This window comes from Eptesicus fuscus, chromosome 12 (genome assembly GCF_027574615.1).
Source record: "Eptesicus fuscus isolate TK198812 chromosome 12, DD_ASM_mEF_20220401, whole genome shotgun sequence".
Lineage (NCBI taxonomy): Eukaryota > Metazoa > Chordata > Mammalia > Chiroptera > Vespertilionidae > Eptesicus > Eptesicus fuscus.
In genome coordinates, this window is record NC_072484.1 from 63,434,927 (window position 1) to 63,455,792 (window position 20,866).

General features: G+C 38.5%; 1 protein-coding gene across 1 annotated transcript in view; it reads left to right on the plus strand.

Moving 5' to 3' along the window:
* CEP192 (centrosomal protein 192) overlaps positions 1-20,866 on the plus strand; it is a 94,403-nt gene that overhangs the window by 34,139 nt on the left and 39,398 nt on the right. The window contains exons 13-26 of the mRNA XM_054723643.1: positions 858-984; positions 1,851-1,981; positions 7,076-7,892; positions 7,984-8,110; positions 9,269-9,440; positions 12,711-13,632; positions 14,797-14,945; positions 16,257-16,487; positions 18,491-18,616; positions 18,900-19,043; positions 19,160-19,223; positions 19,653-19,792; positions 19,887-19,979; positions 20,515-20,633. Of these exons, the coding sequence (XP_054579618.1) occupies positions 858-984; positions 1,851-1,981; positions 7,076-7,892; positions 7,984-8,110; positions 9,269-9,440; positions 12,711-13,632; positions 14,797-14,945; positions 16,257-16,487; positions 18,491-18,616; positions 18,900-19,043; positions 19,160-19,223; positions 19,653-19,792; positions 19,887-19,979; positions 20,515-20,633 (3,362 nt within the window). The remainder of the gene's footprint in view (positions 1-857; positions 985-1,850; positions 1,982-7,075; positions 7,893-7,983; positions 8,111-9,268; positions 9,441-12,710; positions 13,633-14,796; positions 14,946-16,256; positions 16,488-18,490; positions 18,617-18,899; positions 19,044-19,159; positions 19,224-19,652; positions 19,793-19,886; positions 19,980-20,514; positions 20,634-20,866) is intronic.

Consider the following 20,866-nt stretch of genomic DNA (forward strand, 5'->3'; position numbering starts at 1 on the left):
AAAACTGAACTATGGATCCTGTCTGCAGTGAATTAAAAAATGAGAATTAATACTTAAGAGAGGCAGAGTTTTTCCGCCAGGATCAATTGGAATCTTTTACATTATGAGTGAAGTTAAAGAGTAATTGAATTCCTTATAAACAGATGAATTTTAAAGCACTGGATCATGGAAAATGGATCTATCATTTGGAATTTATATTTTGGTATTAATTGTGAAATGTTACTTGCATGCAAGTTGCTGGGTCAAGGGAAGAAATTTCCAAGTGAAGATCAACTAAAAATTGAGTGCATTTAATGAATTCACATTTTAGGTCTATCATGTGAAAGTTCTGTGAGAAAAGAAAAGTGTGATTTTCTTGCCTTTTAGCAAGCTCCTTGAATATAATAAATAATAAACTTTTCTGAACCTTTCATCCAACTCAGTAGGAAGAAATCTCTTCATAAATATTTTTGTATTTATTGTATAAAATTATATACTGTAAGTTCCAGGAAAGCAGGAATTCTTATTTTTTTTCTCACTGATGTTTATTAACAGTGTCTGACACACAGTAGATATTCAATAATAATTACTGAAGGAACAAACAAAGTGTCATTTCTAGGTTATTTTAACTTGGATTTCTTAGTGAGGGCAAGTTACTTGACCATATTAGTTCTGATGATTAAAGATAGCTGGCAGTAAGGAAATAAAAGGTTTTATGTGGACTTTTAAAGTTCATCTCTAGTCATTTAAGTTTAAAGAGAAAGAAAAAAATATTTGTTGAAATCATTTAGCTAGGTTACCAATATTAAGATAAAATAGTATAGAATTTCTCAAAGCAGTTGAAAATGAAGGAAATAATCCACATGTTTATTTTGTAGCCATCATTTGGTTATTTTATTAGATCACCAGAAGAGAGAGAACCTGTTGCTTTAATAAGAAAATCTGATTTATCACAAAGTGATTTGGACAAAGAAATGGCTCATCTTAACCATGATTCATTTTCAGGTAATAGATTAAATGAAAGAATTTTTAGTAACTCTTTTTTAACCTGTAAATTAAGTGCTTGTGTGATTATGTTCTTAATGAGTGAAAATGTATGAATCACAGTTTTTTCAGTATTAGTTACTCATTTGATTCTTATATAGTTCCACATTGCCTTTTAAATCTAAATTGGAAACAAGTCATCCAAAATCCACCTAAATACTTTTGTAAAAGTCAAAGTAAATTAAATATAATTTGTTCAAATGGTTTAGATAACTTTGTCCTATTAGACAACTGAGTTAATGAATTATAACTGTTATATTTACTATTTAGGTAGACTTTTAATTAAAGAGGTATTTTGAGATTGAGACTGTGATAGTATGTATATCTATGATAAATATTTAAAATCAAACATTTTTGGTTAACATCCAATGAGCAAACAGCTGTTTTTTGCTAGTATAATGCCTGCTGCTACATGTCATATACAATTGTACAAGATATGCCCCAGTCCTTAGAGAGCCTGTTTTCCAATAAGGAGAGTTGGAATAAAGAGGCTATACATATATAATTAGTTGAGCATCTACTATTGTAAAGAAGTAATTATTTTTTAATTCAACTTGTGCATTTGTGAAATGTTTAAAGCTGAAAAATGTTAAATGAACTTATAAGAGGAGAAATTAAAATCACAATTTTGTTTGCAGAATTTAGCTAAATTAACGATGGTATGGCCTTTGTCTTAGTGACTATACCTTTATTCAGTTTTTGTGAGATTGAGTGATATTTGGGTAAAAGGATTTTTCCTTGGCAATTATGTTAGTGATCCTTATCCCACAGATTGTTTCTGTGAGATAGTGTATAGATGTAAGTTGAATATTGTATATTTCCTACAGGAGATTTAAATGAACACTCCAATGCACAACTAAGTGAAGGATCAGTTACACTTCAGGCGGAAGAACTGGACAGTGTTTCACAAGTGGATGAAAACGATGTGACATTAACTGCCAATAAAGGCAAAACAGAGGTATCATAAGCATTTCATGAAGGAAAGCTAAAACCATGTCAGTTCTTGTCTAAGATCAAGTTAAGGTGACATGTGGCCCTGGTCCATGTAGCTCAGTTGGTTGAACGTCCTCCCATGCCCTGGAGGGTCGCTGGTTCGATTCCAGATCAGGGCACATGCCCAGGTTGCAGGTTCAGTCCCCAGTCAGGGTGTGTACAAGAGGCAGCTGATTGAGGTTTCTCTCTCTCTCTCTTCCTCTCTCTATAAAAATCAATAAAAACATTAAAAAAAATAAGGTCAGTTGTGAAAAATATTGAGTATAACATGGTTGCCTTTTTAAAAAAATTCAATGTTATGTTTCTTTTACATTTTTTACCACGATTTGAAAAACAATTTACTGATTGATTTTAGAGAATAGAGAGAAACATCTATTTGTTATTTCACTTATTTATGCATTTATTGATTTTCTTGTATGTTCCCTGACTGGGGATCGAACCTGCAACCTTGGTGTATCGGGATGATGCTCTAACCAACTGAGCTACCCAGCCAGGGCGCTAGTTTTGTTTTTAACTTGTAAGGAGATTGAATCTTGTCAAATGGTTTTTTTGTATCAAGGAGGAGCATGCGCTTTCTCCCATGGTAATGTGTGAATTACATTAATTGGTTTTTGAATATTAAATTACCTGGATTGAAGACCAGACTTAGAAGCATATCCCTTTCAGCACCATGGCCAGAGCAAAAGGTTTGTTTGCAATGGTGAAAGACAAGGTTGGACTGAACTATATTGTTGAATTTACTGCTAGCTCTGGGTCATTTAACTATTCAAGAAACATTTTTATTTCATAATCTGAAAGTGAGTGGTGAGTCTGTGAGTGCTGGTGAGAAGGCAGCTGAAGAATTTTTGGAAACCCTAGATAAGCAGATTGTGGAGGAAAATTACTTACCAGAGCAAATATTCAGTATGAATGAAACCTTCCTAATCTGAAAGCAGATGCCTGAAAGCACTTTGATCCATAAAGAGGCCAAGTCAGTGTCAGGTTTTAGGGCTTATAAGGACAGGATAACAGTCTTGCTTTGGGTCAGTGTTGCTGGCTACAAATTGAAGCCCTTTGTAATCTGGCACAGTGAGAACCCCAGAGCCTTCAAGTATATCAGTAAGCACACCCTGGCAGTGTACTACAGGAGCAGTAAGAAGTCATGGATGACCCAGCTCCTTTTCCAAGATGCCCTCCTGAATTGTGATACCAGTGAAATGGAGAAGTACAGTTTGGAGAATAACATACTTTTCAAGATTTTGCTTATTGTGGATAATCCGCTCAGACAACCTTTTATTGGTGTTCTTCATCCCAAAATCAAAGTGGTGTTTCTCTGTCCAAACACTACCTCTTTGATCCAACCAATGGACCAAGGAGTTAGAGCAGCTTTTAAGGCCTACTGCTGGAGGAGGACCTTTGCTGAGGTTCTTGCTGTAACTGAGGAAACCCTGGGAAGATATGATGCAATTATGGAAGTATTAGAACATCAAGACCTTGCTTGGGCTTGGTGTGATGTCACCAAGGAGTGTATGAATGGCATTTGGAAAAAGACAAGAAGTTCATCCATGACTTCAAAGAATTTTCTCAAGGCTGAGGAGGTTGCAAAAACCAGTGAGGCTGTGGTTGAGATGACAAACAACTTCAACATGGGTGTGGATGAGGATGACATGGAGGAGCTCCTAGAGTTGGTTCCTGAGGAACTGACTAATGAGTTGTTGGAACTGGAACAGGAATGTATAGCTGAGGAAGAGACAAGAGAAAAGGAAACTGCAGAAGAAAAAGAAAAAAACCTTAAGAAAATTCACAGTGAAGGGTTTAATAGAAGCTTTCGCAGACTTCAGTAAGCTCCTTATAAAGTTTGAAAACATGGACCCCCAACACCGAAAGGTTTTCATTAATAGAGAGGAATGCTTATAGTGCATTATCTGCTTAAAAGCAGACCTGTGATGGAAAGAAGAAACAAACCAAGCAAACCACCATGGTCATATTTCTGAAAAGTGACACCTCAAGAGTCTTAGGCGTGTCCAGCCCTTCTCGCCCAGTCCCAATCAGCCGGACCTCAGCAGCAAGCTAACCTACCAGTCGGAGTGTCTGCCCCCTGTTGGTCAGTGCGCGTCATAGCGACTGGTCGAATGGTTGAACGAATGGTCAGACACTTAGCATATTAAGCTTTTATTATATAGGATAGAGAGCAGGGTAGGGGGAGAGAAAGAGAGAGAGAGAGAGGGAGAGGAAAGGAGGGAGAGAGGGAGAGGAAGAAGGAGAGGGAGAGGGAGAGAAACATCAGTCGGTTGCCTTTCGAACGCTCCGATTGGGGATCAAACCTGCAACTTAGGTATATGCTCTGACTGGTAATTGAACCCACAGCCTTTTGGTGTTAGGGACAGAATTCCAACCAAGTCATCCGGCCAGGGCATAGAACAACTTTTAGCAATTTGAATACATTATTTTACATCTTTTCATTTTAAATGTTTGCTTTCAGTATTATTGTTAACCTCTCTAAAGGTAATGCATCTTATCTCTGACTGCTTTAAATGTTTTTTCTTTGTTTTTTTTTTGTCTGTTTTACTACGATGTGCTTAGGTATCTTTTGTTTTATCCTGCTCAGGGTTCATAGGCCTTCTTAATTCTTGTTTGTTGACTTTCACAAGTTGTAGAAAATTCTCTGCCAATATCTCTTAAAATAGAACTTTTATCCCATTTAGAGAGTTCAGTTACAACTTTGTTGGACTTTTACAGAGTATACCTTTTTTTTTTTTTTACCATCTTTCTGTTCTTTTTTGTAGTTTCCATTAACTTTCTCTTTCACAGTTCATTCTGGATATTTTCTTCAGAATTCTCTTCCAAGTCTCATTTTTTTCCAGTTGTGTCCAATTAGGTTTTGTCGATCGATTGGGTTCTTAATTTGTTACTGTATTTCTCAGTTATAAAATTTACATTTGGTTATTTCTTTATAATTCCTAGCCCTCTGCTAGAGTCTCAATGTTGTCTTTTACTTCCTTAATTATGTTTTAGAGTTTATGTTAGATTTTATGTTTTAGATTTTAGATTCAGATGTGTTTTCCATTTTGATGACTAGTTTCTGGATCCCCCACAGGTCTGTTTCTCTTGTACTTGAGCCACATTATCTTGAAACTTCATGTGTCATTGATTGAGTGGTGGACTTTTACAGGAAAAGTTGTTGAAATAATTGGAGGTCATGGGGTATTATATCTTCCAGACAGGATTTATGTTTGCTTCCGAAAGGGAACAAAGAACTCTAGCAATCTCAGATTACTTTAATTTGGTTTCTGAGATTGAGGTCATTAGAACTGAGCCTCAGTCTGTAGGAGGGCCAGTCTAATTTTGGTTTTCCTTAACTCCTAGGGTGTAGTCCTTTGTGGTCTCTCCCTAAAGTATGATGTTTATCAGGGTCATTGCCTGCCATAATAGGCAAATACTGAACTTGCGGTTTTATACTCTTACCCCCGTAAGAACAGCTTTGCTTGTCTGCTTCTTGAAATTTAATCAGCTGCCTCTTGAAACAGCAGATTCCCTAGGGAAAGCATCTCCATTAATGGACTCACCTGTTTGGGATTCCTCCTTTTGAATTTTGGCCTCATAGTTTTTAATTTTTAAAATTTTTTTTAAAGCTTTCCAATGCCATTTAAGGGAAGTCTTTGAATATGCTCTCCAGTTCTAATTGCTCTCAGCAAGAATTGTTTTGTACTACTTAGTTTGTTATTACTGGAGACAGAAGTTTTTTTTAAAAATATATTTTATTGATTTTTACAGAGAGGAAGGGAGAGGGATAGAGAGTTAGAAACATCGATCAGCTGCCTCCTGCACACCTCCCACTGGGGATGTGCCCACAACCAAGGTACATGCCCTTGACCGGAATCGAACCTGGGACCCTTCAGTCCGAAGGCCGACGCTCTAATCACTGAGCCAAACCGGTTAGGGCTGGAGACAGTTCTTAACTTGCATTTTTGAATATTGAATGTGTTTGTTTCTATTTATTGGTTCCATTTTAGTTTTTTATCCATGATTCCTATTTATGTCTTGCCTATAAATCCTTTTATAAAAAATTGAATTTATTGGGGTGACACTGGTTAACAAAATTATACAGGTTTCAGGTGCACAATTTGACACATCATTTATACACTGTATTGTGGGTTCACCACCCCAAGTCAATCTCTGTCCATCACCATTTATCCCCCCTATACCTTCCACCTCCTGCCCTGCTTGCAATCACCACATTGTTGTCCATATCCATGAGTTCTTTCTCTTACTTTCTTTGTTGCTCTATTTCTCCAGCCTTCCATCTAGCCCTCCACCCCCAGATGTCAGCCTATTCTCTATTTAGAGTCTGTCTCTGTTTTGCTTGTTAGTTCATTTTGTTTATTAGATCCACATATGAGTGAAATCACATGGTACTTGTCTTTCTCTGTATCGCTTGTAAATAGTTCTAACAATTGAATGAAATTACCAGGATCTATACTTGGCAGTCACAATGGCTTCTCAATCTTATTTTCTTAATTTTTTGGTTTTAAATTATTTTTCTGATTCCGTTTTAGCATCTTTTACTCCTGAAGATTTTTTTAAAAATCAATTGATAATCTGATTACATAAGTAATTAAGTATTCAACAATTGAAGTTGATAGCAGCTGTCTTATTTTTTTAGGATATTTCACTGCTATACCCTTAAGTTATTGCTGCTGTTAAATCTTGTCTAGCATCTCTATATATAAAAGCCTAAGCAACTGTTATGACTGGTCAACCGGTCGCTATGACGTGCACTGGCCACCAGGGGGCAGACGCTCAATGCAGGAACTGCCCCCTGGTAGTCAGTGCGCTCCCACAGCCAACCTCCAGTGGCCCGGCCAACCTCCCATGGTCCCTCCGCCCAGCTGGCTGGCCCCATCAGCCCTGATCAGGACTGGGCGGGACAGCCCTGATCGGCCCCGATCACTGGCCAGGCTGAGGGACCCCATCTGTGCATGAATTCATGCACCAGGCCTTTAGTTTATAAATAAAGATTAATATGTACCTGTTTATGGACTGAGGTAAATTTATCTGGTGTAAATTTTCTCATTTCTAGGACACTTTCTTCATAAATAGCAAATCCCAAAGATGTAAAGGCGACCTACCTGATGGTGATGATTCTGTACTTAGGATAAGCACCATTGCTTCAGCTATTGCAGATGCATCAGTGAGTACTGATCCTTCCCAACTTGCTGCCATGATCAAGGCACTTTCAAATAAAACCAGAAAGAAGACTTTTCAGGAAGATGGTGAACAACAGGACGTTTCCATTGTGTCTCATTTCATATCTAATGATTTAGAACAAAGTAATGGAACCAGTGCATTTGATATGGAGAAATACCTTAGAAAAACGGAAGTTAGTAGATGCGAAGGTGGACTGGGAAACTTGTCAAGAACTGGCGTGTCTGACATTTGGGATTTATCTTTGCCAAAAGAACGCACTACACAAGACATCCATACAGTGGACTTAGATGCTACTAGTATAAGTGTAAGGGAATCAGAAGAAAATACACCAGCTGTTTACTATGGTGAAAGCAGAGAGAGTGAAAACCAGGAATCATTTAGAACAACAGACTCTTCAAATTCAGTTCTTACAAATATAAGAGAGAGTGAGAGTGCAATAGTTGATGTGAAGACGTATTCCATTGACAAATTACCAGATACTGGTAATAGTGAAAAAGCTACCTCAATATCCATCCCAACATCTAATAGCTATTCATTAGTAAAGAGCCCCTTTTGGCTGTCAGAAGAGCGTGAAGAAATGCAAACTAATAGAGAAAATCAGAGGCAAAATGAGTATGTTAGTGAAACAAGTAGCAGTGAAAAGCATGTGACTTTTGGAAAACATTTCTTAATCTCATCTAAAAATGTTGGTAAGTATCAGAGTAGTTGGTCACATTTCACAAAATTATACAGAGTAGGTTTTTTTTCCTGTTCTCATGAGAAACTATACCTTTCTGATAGATTTGAAAAATTCTTCTCCTGAGCATGGTGGACATAGTTCAGAAGATGATCAGGATAGCTTCAGACCTTCCACCACTCCACTGAGTCATTCTTCTCCTAGTGAAGCTTCTGGAACAAGTTTATCAGGGTAGGTGCTTACCTTTTTTTTAAATAATAAAAATACATGCTCAATATAAGAAAAAAGTATATAAAAGAAAATTATAGATTCATTGCTCAAAGGTAACCATTGTAAATATTTTGTCAATTTCATTCAAGCCATTTTTTGTGCAAATTGCTGTATTCTTGTTCTTTCCACTTACAATAATTCCCTGTATTTAAAAGAAAATTAGTAACGTTACAGATTGTGTAATGAATCTCTCATGGTTTACATGCTCCTGGTGGATACTCACTACATTATTTCTGCCATTTTAGTGATATTGAGATGAACAAATTTGCTCATAAAATTTTTTCTGTGTTTTCACTGTTTTCCTTAGGATAGATATCTAGGAATGAAATTACCAGGTTAGGAGTAAGCCCTCAGCCTGGCCTGCGCCCTCTCGCAGTCTGGGATTCCCCCAGGGGGATCGGGCCTAAGCCAGTAGTCAGACATCTGTCTCACAGTCCGGGGCTCTCGCAGTCCCAGACCCCTTGCTCCTTACTGCCCACCTGCAGCGGAGAGGTTCCCACCACCACTGCTACACTCGCCAGCTGTGAGCCTGGCTTCTGGTTGAGCGTCTGCCCCCTGGTGGTCAGTGTGCGTCATAGTGACCGGTCGTTCTGCTAGTCGTTCCGCGGTTTGGTCGATTTGCATATTAGGGTTTATTGTATAGGATTTGTATTTTTAACACTAGTAAGATGGGTAAATACTTTTTCAAGAGTTAGAATAATAAACTTACTTCACAGATTTTAGGACAAGTTTATCAGGGTAGGCGTAAACTAACTTAACCAAGTTATAAGAACTTTCTAAAGTTTAATTTTTGAAAAGGTGTAAATCAACATTCTAATCTATAGATATATGTATGTATGTATATATAATTTTTGACAGTGTAAATTTATTGCTTTACCAAATATATGTATATTCATAGACAAAATTAGATTTACAGCTATAATAAAATAAATAATGCAGTCATTAACCCATAATATAAGAATAAACTTTTGTGTACTCACAACTGTAAACTCACCCCTGTATATTGCAGAGGCTGAAGATTAGTAAGATTGTAGGCAAAACAGGATTGGCTTTTGCTAGTGTAGATAATGTTAAATAAGAGAATGGACAACTCCAGTCACGAGGGGTTTTCTCTTTCAGGCGTGCTTCAGAATCATTTGGCTCAGCAGCTCATCATCAGAAGCCCCCCTGTGAGAGTGAGTCGTCTCAGTTGATGTGTCCAGAGGCTAGTGTGAGTAGGCTCACTTACGTGTCTGAACAAGAGAGCACCTGTCCCACCATGGCCTCAGATCATGGCCTTGAGGACTGCAAGGTGGGCAGCACTTTTATTATTTCTTTAGTAAGACTTCTGGCTCTAAAGTGTTACTGATGTAGGGTTCAGACTGAAGTTCCTGCCTGTATACTTTCTGTTGCCATTTTTATCTTTAAAATGGGGGTTGACAGGGGTACAAGGGAGGGAGGGAGAAATAGGGAAGGGAGAAAGAAAGGAGAATCAAACCATTTCTCATGTTGGGTGGGCACTAGAGTTACAAATATTTTTTTAAAATATATTTTATTGATTTTTTACAGAGAGGAAGAGAGAGGGATAGAGAGTTAGAAACATCGATCAGCTGCCTCTTGCACACCCCCTGCTGGGGATATGCCCGCAACCAAGGTACATGCCCTTGACTGGAATCGAACCTGGGACCCTTGAGTCCGCAGGCCGACACTCTATCCACTGAGCCAAACCGGTTTCGGCTACAAATATTTTAGTATCTGCCCTTAAACACTCTCAGTCTGGTGGAAGACACATATATGCAAGACACACTCAGTAGTGAAATGCACTGTGCTGGACATATTCTCTGGGTATTCAGAAGGAGATAACAAAAAATATGACTAGGGTGTCGATAGGAGGGATAAAAATGTACTAGTATTGAAGCCATCTTTTTCAGGACTACTTGGACTTAGGCAGGGAAGAAGCAGACAAACAAATGGGGGAAGACATGGAATTGTAAATACAGACTGCATTTGAGGGACTTCAGGAAGTTTGGAATGGCTCTAGTGAATCATGTATTTGGGGCAAAGAGGAGAGGCCAAACCAAGAAGCATCTTATATGTAAAATTTGTGGGTTTGAAGGTTCTTAAGCAGAACACTGACATGACCTGTGTTGATGTTTTTAAAGCTCATTGCAGTAGCAGTGTGGAGGAGTCATTGAGAGGGGCAAGATAAAGACCATTTCACTGAAAGCTGTCTTTTAAAAAAAATGTATTTATTATTTTTAACATTTAAATTCTTTATTGTTTAAAGTATTACATGAGTCTCCTTTTCCCTCCATTGACCTCTCCTCGGCTGCTCCCACCCCCAGCACATGCCCTCACCCCCCTACTGTCTTTGTCCATTGGTTATGCTTATATGCATGCATACAAGTCCTTTGGTTGATCTCTTACCCCCACCCCTGCCTTTCCTCTGAGGTTTGATGGTCTGTTCGATGCTTCTATGTCTCTGGATCTATTTTTGTTCATCAGTTTATGTTGTTCATGAAAGTTGTCTTGTAGATGATGCTTTTAGATGTTGGGTCTCTATGTTCTTAGCATAGTGGTTAAGAGCTGAATTATACAGTCAGATGGCTTCTCTGCTACTTTCAAAAGGATACAATCTCCCCAAGCTGTTTCTTCATCTGTAAGGAGGGACAGTGATGTGAGGACAGGGCTTGGCAGCAAGAACGTACCACTGAATACATACAGGCTCTTGTTATTTTTATTTATTGATTGATGAAGTGATGGATGGATGGATGGATGACTGGCAAATAATTTGTTTATCAGTGTCTTTATTTCTAAAGCTTTGATCCAGAAGAAATTTTCAGACCAAGTACCAAAAATAATCCATGAGGTTAAGTGCATCTTAAGTTGTGTGTAACAGTTGCGGATGTCACTCCTAAGGTGATGCATTATAAAGAAATGAGTATATTGCCCTGGCCGGTTTGGCTCAGTGGATAGAGCGTCGGACCGCGGACTGAAGGGTCCCAGGTTCGATTCTGGCCAAGGGCACATGCCTGGGTTGCGGGCTTGATCCCCAGTACGGGATGTGCAGGAGGCAGCCAATCAATGATTCTCTCTCATCATTGATGTTTCTATCTCTCTATCCCTTTCCCTTCCTCTCTAAAATCAATAAAAGTATATTAAAAAAAAAAGAAAGAAAGAAAAAAGAAATGAGTATATTAACATTGACTAGGGCTATTACTTCATAGTTAAGAAAACAGAACCATGCTGAAACCGGTTTGGCTCAGTGGATAGAGCGTTGGCCTGCGGACTGAAGGGTCCTGGGTTCGATTCCGGTCAAGGGCATGTACCTTGGTTGCGGGCACACCCCCAGTGGGGGGTGTGCAGGAGGCGGCTGATCGATGTTTCTCTCTCATTGGTGTTTCTAACTCTCTCTCTCCCTTCTTCTCTTTAGAAAATCAATAGAATATATTAAAAAAAAAAAGAAAAGAAAACAGAATCACATAACTTAGATATTTGAAAAGACTTTGGTGCTCATAAAAATTAGCATTTTCAAATATGTCAGCAGTATCTATCCTATATAATAAAAGGCTAATATGCAAATTGTCCCCTCAACTGGGAGTTCAACCAGGGGGTGGGGCCAGCCTGCCAACTGCCCGTGGCCCCTCCCCCTGGCCAAACCTGCCCCCAATCAGCCCCCACACCCTGATCGGAGCAGACTGGGTGGACGCCACCTGTGCACAAATGTGTGCACTAGGCCTCTAGTATATATATAAAAGCATAATATGCAAATCGACTGGACGGCGGAACGACCAGTGAGCTATGACACGCACTGACCACCAGAGGACAGATGCTCAACACAGGAGCTGCCCCCAGCCCGCAGGCCCCTAATTGGGGCCTACTGGCCAACCTTTTGGTCCTTCACCCCGGCCAGCAGGCTGCGGTCGCCTGATGGGGAATGAGGAACCGGAGGTGGGTGGCGACGGACACTGGCGGCACTGGGGCCCCGATTGCCCCACCATTCGTCCCACACACAGAGGGTGACAGGCGGCAGCGGGGGGCGGGGCCGGCTGTCGGCAGCCAGGGAAGATCAATCCTGATCACAGGCCAGGCCTAGGGACCCTACCCATGCATGAATTTCATGCTCCGGGCCTCTAGTAGACAAATAATGTGAGTGGGAGAGAGAGCCTTTAAACTGGCTTTGTGTTGATTCTTAACTTCATGTTGATGTCATTTGAAAGCTTGCTCACTGCCCTCCCTGCCCCATTCCTTTGTTAACTAATTTACTTAGATTTTTATTGTACAGTTTAGAAGGAAAATATTCCTTAAATTTTATAAAATTGGTTGTCTCTTGTCCTTTATGTAAATTTTTTCAGAAATAGAATTGGTGTATACCTCTTCTTTAATCTCCTCATAATTATTTCTATATAATAATGCAAAAAAATTTTTAAACTTAATCTTGCATTTCATAGCTGCAAAACTACATTTTTTGTGTGTGTAAGCTAACTTTTTTTTCAGAGTTAACATTATTTAGGTCTCTTTATTATGTTATTTGAATTTGTAATAATCTATGGATTATTTCTAACAATTTTTTGTCACTCAGAGTGATATCACCAGTGAGTTGAGCACCACAATTATTCGAGCCAGTCCAATTCCACCAGAGGAACAGACTGTGGAAAATTTGAGAGAAAAAGATTCATTTCAAGGTAGAGGAAAAGAAACATTATCACATATTATCCAGAGAAAATCAGATACAGAAAAAATGACTGAAACTACTTCTCTGAGTAGCAAACCTGAAGATATAAAACCTAACTTTAGATTTAGTAAAGATCTTTCCTCCAAAAGTGAAGATCTATCGGAAACCACTGCCACCGGTTTGACTACAAACTCCAGCGAATTGGACCAGATCAGCCTGGCTCATCTGAGCAAGTCAGGTCCCAGGCACCTGATTGTGTCAGCAATGCCACGCTTCCCTGTGACACTCCAGGCATCTGTGAACGAAAGTGAGAGAGTAACTTCAGAAGATACGTCAACTACCAACAGTGCATTGAGTGGCCAGGTTCCTCATCAGATGGCCTCTGGAAGCCAGTGTGCCTCACTTCCCAGCTCTGTGATTTATGGCTCTGCTTTCGACATGCAGAACATTCCCACCTCAGTTCCTGCACTGTTGACTCGACATTCTTTAGCCACAGCTCCCTTTGCCCAGCAGTATTTGGGAACACTACCTGCAGCTGGAAATGTGGCTTTGCCCCCGTGCTATACAGGCAGCACCACCGTCTCTGGGTTCTCAGGAAACTGTTCTTACCCTGCTGTCACAGGCGAGCATGTTCGGAACTCTGTGGCTGTGGACATTTGTCTAGGACAAAATATCAGCTCTGGATTGATGGGTACTTCTTCCCTTTGTAACCCATATTCTAATACCACACATCAGAATCTTCTAACTACAGCAAAATCTTTTCCTGTGCAGTCTGTTGGTGCAAATTATGGAATTGAACCATGGGATTCAGGAATGATGTCAGGATTAGGTGAGATGCTTTTGCTGTTATTGCCTGTTCCTTGCTATTACTTAAAATTGAGTTTTCTCAAATGACACCATAAAAACTAGTTTTGTTTCAAGGAGATAATGATGGGCCTGAGTTTCTCATAAGTTTTTTCCTTTGTCCTGAATTTGGAATACAGACTACATATTTCTGGGCAAGGGTCCTTGAAGTGACCTTAGAAAAATATGAAAACTTATGTAGATGAAACTCCCAATACCTTTGTCTTCCTGTCTGTTGTGTTCTGCACTTGTGTTCTGTTAGTCTTTCAACTAGGAAATGTCCAGTTTAGAGTCACCTCCCTGAAGGAGTGAGTCTCCTTCCAGCTTTTAAGTCTTGGAGGGTTACTGTTGTGGTAGTGAGAGAGGGCACCCTCCCACTTCTGTCTGTAATAGCTGAACTGCCCCTGATTCTCTTGTTGATGGTCACTCTGCTAAGCAGAGCTGGGTGCTGTGCTCTTTCTGACCCAGTACACACAGCCACTGGAGTGCTGTCTTCAAGGAAATTTCAGCGTAACTGCATAAGGATGGTGAAAAGACTGGTTGTATTAAAAATCCAAGTTAGAACCTCTATCATTTCTTATTAGGTTAGGCAGTGGCTTATATTTGTGGGAGAAAAAAGGAAGAGATTATAATAGGTAGTAACATCTGAGAGTTGATTAGCTTTAAATTGTGAGCTTGATCAGTTTTTTTTTTTTTTTTAAATATATTTTATTGATTTTATTACAGAGAGGAAGAGAGAGGGATAGAGAGTCAGAAATATCGATGAGAGAGAAACATCGATCAGCTGCCTCCTGCACAACCCCTACTGGGGATGCGCCCGCAACCAAGGCACATGCCCTTGACCGGAATCGAACCCGGGACCCTTCAGTCCGCAGGCCGACGCTCTATCCACTGAGCCAAACCGGTCTCGGCTGCTTGATCAGTTTTAATTGTTCTTATTCCTTGGCTGGATTCAGCAGGAAATAATTGTTGGCCAACCTATTCTGAGGTTTAGAGAAAGAATATCAAGGAGTCTGAAGACCTGGAGCACTTTATACCATAGCTCTGGGTAAACAAGTAGTCTTCTATAAAATTTCCATTTAACTAGCTGTGCATATAATCAGGTATTCACTGTAACTTGCATTTTTGACTGTGCTTTATCTTTACCCAGGGAATGTAAGAGTACCTGAGGAAGTGAAGTTTCCTCATGCTTGCTGTGTTGGTATTGCTTCACAAACCCACCTTAGTGTACTTAATCCAACCACCCGCTGGCTGCAGGTCAGCATAGGAGTTCTCAGTGTTAGTGTTAATGGTGAAAAGGTAAGTTTTCATTAACTTTCTCTTTTGACTTAACAATTGCATTATGATTAATGCTGGATTTCTTTTTTGTCTAATATGTCCTTTTGTACTGGGAGTATGTCCCTCCTCTTATACCTTGCACAAAATCATTGGAATGGTATCTTTCTTGGTCCCTCTTTTGTTGTAATACTTCTGGTGTAAGAAGTGAAATCTGAATATGTTTCTCATTTTCTGCCAGTTATTATTATTTATTAATTAATCATTATATTTCATTGTTATTTATTTATGAAATCATGTATATGTTCTTTTAGTACTATTATTTAAACCACTGAAAGTCTTGCATTTCTAGTTTTGTTAAATGTGATTGACTATAAGTTACTGTTATTTATCAAAAAAACAAACAAGTTACTCTTTAGGGGCCATACCTTTAGTAGTCTTTTTGACTAATTTTTTATATTTTTACATGATCTTTGGAAATATAATTTTAACATTAACTCTTATAGTGAGGATCTCACATGATCAATAACAGCTGTTACAGTTCTAGAATCTAAGTCTTCTTCTATGATTGAATATCAGTGATTAGGGAGGGTGGGAAATATGGACAGCAGCTCCTGTTCTGAAATACCCTGATTTTGCAACTGCTACTTGCAGACCAGCATTGGTGGTCTACTCTCCCCTGTTACATCCTAGTAATGGCCTTTTTCTGGTAAAATAAGATCGTCTCTACCCTACTCTCCTATTTTCCTATCTTATACCCTCTGCTTTCATATCCTGAGGTTAGAGGAAAAGCAGATAGTTGAAGGAAAGGGTTGAGGATAAAAGGTGGTGAGATTGAAGGCCTTCTCAGGAAGCAGTGTTGTGTCTGCGAGTGGAGGTAGAAAAGATGATCCCATTTACAGTGAGTGAGAAGGGAGGGTTTGGAGTGAATTACAATCATAAACTTGCAGGTGTGACAAGGAGTATTAGAGATCAGTCTAACCATCCTGCATTGTACCAGAAACTAGGTCCTGGGGCCAAGTACAGGGCTGTGAAGTGCTGCAATTTTCAGTTTCCTTTTCAAGGAAAGTGTGGGTATCAAAAACTGTTTGCTTTAAAATAGACTATGGGCCATGAATTCAACCTGTCTTCATAAGGCTTCATGAGTTTGACTAATTGTACTCTACAGATAATCAGTTATAAGACTTGGTAGTTTTGAAGAGGTATTGAATGTTTAGGTTTGGTAGTTCAGGTGACTGGGGAATAGGATTTTAAACTAACTGATTCTACTTCTTGATTTTCATTGTGAAGCCATTTTTTAACAAACCATGTGGCTCTTTGTTTTTGTTTTTTAAGGTGGATCTTTTAGCATATCCTTGTTTAGTTTTCAAGAATAAAGTCATCATAAGACCTCATGCCACAGAAGAGATAAAAGTACTTTTCATACCAATCGATCCTGGGATTTTCAGATGTATTTTCAGTGTTGCTTCTTGGCCGTTTACAGCAGATGCTGAGACAGTAGTCCAAGCAGAAGCCTTGGCCAGCAGAGTCATTCTCACCGCTGTTGCCGAGACCCCTGTGATCGAGGTAACTGTTTGTAAGCGGATCTTTTAATGAAGACCATATAACCATAAAAGTAATATTTGGGGGAAAAATGAATTTGTGAGTAAATGTGCCACAAAGTTAACTTCAGCTAAACATTAGTTCTTAATATCTTCTTATTCCAAAATTTAAAATTATTTCTGTTGTTTTGTAGAAACATGGATATATTTGCTCAGATGTTTATAAAGCAAAATGTAGCATTAAACCTTATTTTCAAACCTTATATTCATTTTGTAATTTGATAATCACTTAAGTGCTATGTTCATATTATTCTTTCTTTTCTTTACTTGAAGATTATTTGCTAGCTGAAGAAATTTCTCTTCTGTAGTCCTCTGTTTTCTGGAAGTGAAAGAAATAAGGTCTAGCCTAGTTGGGACAGTGGTCAGTTACTGTATTATATTCCTCTTAGGACAGTGGCACTCAACTTTGGCTGCACGTTAGAATACCACTGGTGTTTTGTTTGTTTTTATTGATTTCAGAGAGGAAGGGAGAGGGAGAGAGAATCCTTGATCAGCTGCCTCCTGCACATTGGGGATTGAGCCTGCAACTCGTGTATGTGCGCTGAACGGGAATCGAACCATGACCTCTTGGTTCATAGGCCGACACTCAACCTGTGAGCCACTCCGGGCCAGGCTCCACTGGTGCTTTTTTTAAAATTGAATTTATTGGGGTACGGGTTCCAAGTGTACAACTCAACAAAACATCATTTGTACACTGCTCGTGCACCCTTCTCCCCAAGCATAGTCTCTTTCTGTCCCCATTTTTGCCCCCTTTGCCCACCTCTAGCTACTTCCACTCCCTTTCCCTCTGGCTATTACCACACTGTTTTCTGTATCTTTTAGATATATATATATTTTTTTCTTTTTCTTCCCCCCCCCCTCTTAATCCCTTCATCTTTTTTCATCCGGTCCCCCCAAACTCCCTCCCATCTGATAACTATCAGTATGTTCCATTCCTCTGTTTCTATTTTGTTTGTCAGTTTATTTTATTAATTATATCCCACATATAAATGAGATCATGTGGTATTTGTCTTTCTCTGACTGGGTTATTTTGAGTAGCATAATAATCTCCAGGTCCATTCATGCTGTCACAAAAGGTAAGATTTTCTTTCTTTTTCTGGCCAAGTAGTATTCCACTGTGTAAAAGTACCATAGCTTTTTTATCTACTGATGGGCACTTGGCTATTTCCAGTTCTTGGCTATTGGAAATAATGCTGCAGTGAACATAGGGGTAGATATATTCTTTCGAATTAATGTTTTAGGTGATATCTCATTGTGGCTTTAATTGGCATCTCTCTGATGATTAGTGATGTTGAGCAGTTTATCATGTGTCTATTGGCCATCTATATGTCCTCTGTAAAAGTATCTATTCAGGTTTACCCATTTTTAAATTGGATTGTTTGTCTTCCTGGTATTGAGTTGTATAAGTTCTGTATATATTTTGGAAATTAATCCCTTATCAGGTATATCATTGGCAAATATGTTCTCTCATTCAGTGGGCTCCCTTTTCATTTTGGTGATGGTTTCTTTTGCTGTGCAGAAGCTTTTTAGTTTGATGTAGTTTGTTTATTTTTTCTTTGTTTCCCTTGCTCTAGGAGATATATCGGCAAAAATATTGCTACCAGAGATATCTGAGACTTTACTGCCTATGTTTTCTTCTAGGATTTTTCTGGTTTCATGGCTTACATTTAAGTCTTTTATCCATTTTGAGTTTATTCTTGTGTTAGATTGTCTTAAGATCTAAGACTTTTCAAAGTAACAGCAGCTAAGTGTTGCTTTGTTCTGTATAATATTTGAGTAATAGACTAACAAAAAGAATTTAACATTAATTTTTTTAGAAATAGCAATGGTAAAATAGCCTGGGGAAACTTAGGTAAGTTTACCTTTAATGTTGACTCTTGTGGCTGAAAGGGCAGTGATATGAACATATGTTGTGATAATTTATTAATACATTGCTTTTTATAAATTAGTCCCTTTTTTCTTAATTAGGTAGAAACAGAAAAGAAAGATGTTCTTGATTTTGGTGACTTGACTTATGGTGGCTGGAAAGCTCTCCCATTAAAACTGATAAACAAGACACATGCCATCGTGCCAATCAGACTTATTATTAATGCTGTAAGTACTAACGTACAGTAAGAAGCCGGTTTACAGAGCACATTGATTTTGAATTCTAGACACTGCTAATATTATGCTTCGTTAATTTTTCTTTTATGAAAGTAAATTTTTGAAAATCTTTATTGTTGAAAGTATTACAAATGTCCCCTTTTTTCTCCCAGTGACCCCTTATAGCCCACCCCTGCCCCCGAAAGTAAATTTTTTTTGTTAAGGATTCTTTCAACAAGTTTAACGTTCTACCAGCTCTGCCTTTATTGAAAATGATTCTTCTGCTTCTGCACAGAATGCCATAGCCTGGCGTTGCTTCACATTTTCCAAGGAACCTGTCCATGCTTCTATGAGGGCTGCTCCTTATGCTGATGTGATTGCTCAGCTGGCAGCTCCTTCTGTGATCAATCACATGATGCCAGCCAGTTACGATGGACAGGTAAGCTAGGTGCTTTAGAATTAAAAGGGAAGATAAGTTTCCAAACTACTTTTCTTTCATTAAGATTTTAATCTTAATGCCAGTATTCATTTTAATTTTTTAATTTTATTTTACAGGACCCTGAATTTTTTATAATTTGGGTTCTTTTCCATAGTCCAAAGAAACACATCACTTCTTCAGGTATCATGTTTACATTTTGTCAGAATTGCTTTACTCCGTACCTGAATAAATTAAAAAGTTGAGGCTTATTTCCTTTGTCAGTAAATATGAATACTTTGAGTAATTTGTCAAATAATTTTATGTTGTTTTAAAAATGGGGCAGAGATCATGCACTTTGGGGTCAAATCCTTGTAATTGTGGGTAACTCAAGCAAGTATCACTGAAAACTTTTTTGGATCTTTTCTGCTAATTTATTTGATCACATCTACCAATTGGATGTTTTCCCTTTTCTCCTTCCTCTCCCCCACTTATTTTTATTTATCTTTGTTCTTTAAAAAAAGTATCTTGGTTAAGATTTCTTGTGACCCCTGAGGGCATAATGTTTGACCACTCATGGCATTTAGAATTAAATAACTCTGGTGACTGAACTAAAAGAATGAACTTTTATAGAGATTCTGGACTCAGCAGAAGAATTTTTGGCAAGAGTTGATGTAGAAGTTGATAGCCCAAACCCTACACCAGTCATTAAAAGCATTGGTCTTCGAGCCAGAACAGGAATTGCTAGGATACACGCCCCAAAAGACTTACAGGTACTCGAAACTCTTTGCCATTATTTTATGTTCAGGTTGGTTTAATTGTAATTGTGACAATTTTTTAAAATGCCTGTTTTACCCCATCCTCTAGACTATGCATTTGTTTGCCAGCGTAGCTTCCTCAACAAAACAGCACTTACCTTTGAAAAATGCTGGGAATATTGACGTTTACTTAGATATCAAGGTAAGAATTTGTATCAGTGCTATGACATAGTATTTCCTCAGACTGTGAGACTGAAGGTATTGTGCTACCTCCCTTGTCAGAGTGCCGTGGGCTCAAATGGAAGAGTCTGCAAATACTTTAAATGCTGGGTGTTACACTAGTATAAAGTAGATGATGAGGAACTTATATAACGTTTCATATATAGGAACCAAGTTTTTGATTAGTTCCTGAAAAATGTGTGTTCTCCTTTGGCTAGATAGAATTGGAGAAGAGTGATCTACATTCATAGACATTATTTCTGAATCATGTGGTTGAGTAAGAGGGGAGGGTTTTAGTGACCAGGAATTAAGGATAGGGTGGAAGATAAAGTTTGCTATGGGAGATGAAGGAGAAGGAAATATCCTTTCCAAGATAGTAAGACAAGGTGGGACAGTGATGGATAAGGAGGAAGGGAGAAATAACCTGTCATAGTAAATGAGAAAGACACATAAGACAAACTGAGTAAAAGCCATATTTGTATAAATCAGCCTTTAGTTATAATTATATAAATATTTAGATCCCAGATCAAGGAAGTCACTTTTCAGTGGTTCCAGAGACTCTATTCCTTAAACCTGGAGAAGAACACGAAGTTATTATTTCATTTACTCCAAAGGATCCCCAAACCACTGAGGAAAGGTAATACACAGTTGTTTATAATGAAAAGTTTTTCTCCCTTCTCAAGTTCCTACTTACTTAGATATGCTGCAGTCCATAGCCTGAATGATAGAATACACGTTTTACCTCACCTATTAGATAATAGCTCTCTTTTACGTCTTTCATTTAACCTTAGAGTTTCTTCTTTTGTTTACTAAAAAAACCCTCCTTTTAAGTCTATTGACTAGAAATCTAAATGTCCTATTTCCAAGTAT